Source organism: Alligator sinensis, unplaced genomic scaffold (genome assembly GCF_000455745.1).
Source record: "Alligator sinensis unplaced genomic scaffold, ASM45574v1 scaffold1860_2, whole genome shotgun sequence".
Classification (NCBI taxonomy): Eukaryota; Metazoa; Chordata; order Crocodylia; family Alligatoridae; genus Alligator; species Alligator sinensis.
Genome location: NW_005843035.1, coordinates 7399 through 9324, shown reverse-complemented (window position 1 = coordinate 9324; position 1926 = coordinate 7399). Strand labels below are relative to the sequence as shown.

The 1926-nt window shown below is 67.5% G+C and overlaps 1 protein-coding gene across 2 annotated transcripts in view; it reads right to left on the bottom strand.

Annotated features, from left to right (window-relative positions):
- Positions 1-277: 277 nt before the first annotated feature.
- FKBP2 (FK506 binding protein 2) overlaps positions 278-1926 on the bottom strand; it is a 3705-nt gene continuing 2056 nt past the window's right edge. For both annotated transcript variants that reach the window (XM_025193271.1, XM_025193270.1), the window contains exons 3-6: positions 1590-1702; positions 808-854; positions 546-581; positions 278-391 (exon numbers count right to left, since the gene is read on the bottom strand). In XM_025193271.1, the coding sequence (XP_025049056.1) occupies positions 330-391; positions 546-581; positions 808-854; positions 1590-1702 (258 nt within the window). In that variant the 3' untranslated portion in view covers positions 278-329. The remainder of the gene's footprint in view (positions 392-545; positions 582-807; positions 855-1589; positions 1703-1926) is intronic.

Below are 1926 nucleotides of genomic sequence, written 5' to 3'. Positions count from 1 at the left end.
TCCAGCTGGGGGAGGGCAGTAGGACTCTCGCTGGGGGTGGGAGGGCAGACTCTGTTGGGGGCCCCAGGCTGGAACCGGAGCAGCAGGGCCCAGGGAGCGGTGGCATCACCAGGATCAAGCCCATAGTTCCCTTCCCCACAACCCAGCAGCAGGGAAAGGACAGCCTAGGGAGCCGGGAGTGGAGGGGGGGGGCCACCCCTTACTCCAGACCCCCGTGCTGCCCCCCACCCCGCAGAACCCAGGCATCCGGCCCAGCTCAGGCAGCCACTCGGGGCAGGTCTGGCCAGTCCATTTATTGGGGTGCATTCAGCAGCAGCTCTGCCCCCCCCCTACAGCTCCGGGCGCCGCTCAATCTTCAGCAGCTCCACCTCGAACACCAGCGTTGCACCACCTGGAGGGGGCATGGGGTCAGGGGGGGGGCCTGGGAGCCCCCCAACCCTGACCTGGGGGCTGTGGGTCAGGAGAGAGGGGCACAGATCCACTGGGAGGAGATGGGGTGACCCAGGAGTCCGGGACAGGGAGATGGGGGGGGGTACGAGACTTACCTGGAATTTTTGGGGGTGCCCCCCTATCCCCATAGCCTGCGGGAGAGAGGTGGGGTGAGACTATGGAACCCCCCCCCCCCTGCCGGTCGGTACCCCTCACTCCCAACCCACAGTCCCTGCACCCTCAGCCCTGCAGTGCCCCTCACTCCCGGCCCACAGCCCCTTACCCCCCCACCCTGGTGGCGCCCCTTACTCCCAGCCCGCAGCCCCTGCCCCCCAGCCATGCTGGGACCCCTCACTCTGGACCTGCAGCCCCCCTTACCCAGTTCTGAGGGAATCACCAGCTTCCTCTTCTCACCTTCACACATCCTGGGGTAGGGAGGAGGAGACACGGTTTGCCCCAGACACCTGCCATCTGCCCTCCCAATCCAGTTGCCTACCAGCGGGTAACAGGCTGAAGCAGCCCCAGCCCTGGGGCGGCCTCCTGGCACTGCCAGTCCCTGCCCCCACATTCTTGGGTGGCTGACAGCAGGAGCCCAGACACCTGGGTTCTCTCCAGCGGGGGAGGCCCAAAACCCAGGACACCTGGGTCCTTATTACCGCCCCCAGTTCGGAGACTGGGGTCCCTCACACTGCACCTGGACACCTGGGTTCCCCCCACCCCCAATCCTGGATACCTGGGGCCCTCTCAGGTGACCCATACGCCTGGGTCCTTCATGCCCCAACCCTTGAGGCCTGGGTACTCTCACCTTGTCCTGGACACCAGTGCCCCCTCTAACCTGCCCACCCCCAAACAGCTGGGCTCCTCACCACACCCAGGTCCCCCAACACCTGTGCCCCCCCACCCGCATGCCTGGGTTCTTCTCACCTTGGCCTGGATGCCAGGGTCCCCCCTACACCCCTGCCAGGACTCCTGGGTCCCTCACACTGTACCTGGATGCCTGGGCCCTGTTCACCCCCCGACACCCGAGTCCCCCTGTGCCCTACCTGGATGCCTGGATCCCCTCCAATGCCCCCTGACACCCGGGGTCCTCTCACTCTCCCCGAGTGCCTGGACCCTGGTGCCCAGGCCCCACCCCGCCTCCGGACTCCTGGGTCCCTCACCCGAGCAGCCCCTGGTCCCAGCCCTTGATGACCTGCCCGGTGCCCAGGGAGAAGACAAAGGGCTGTGCCCGGCCCAGGCTGCTGTCAAACTCGGACCCGTCCTCCAGCCGGCCCTGGGGGGGGGCAAGTGTGTGTGTGGGGTCAGTGGGGCAGAAGGGGGCAGAACCACCCCCCTTCTCTGGGTGCTGGGGTTCCTCGCCCTACCCCACTGCCCGGATGCCTGGGTTCACTCAGGCCCCCCACCCCTCCCCCCTGGATCCCCAGTGCCCCTCCGCCAGGCCTGGGTTCCTCGCACCTTGTCCTGCATGCCAGGGTCCCCTCCCCCCAACCCAGATGC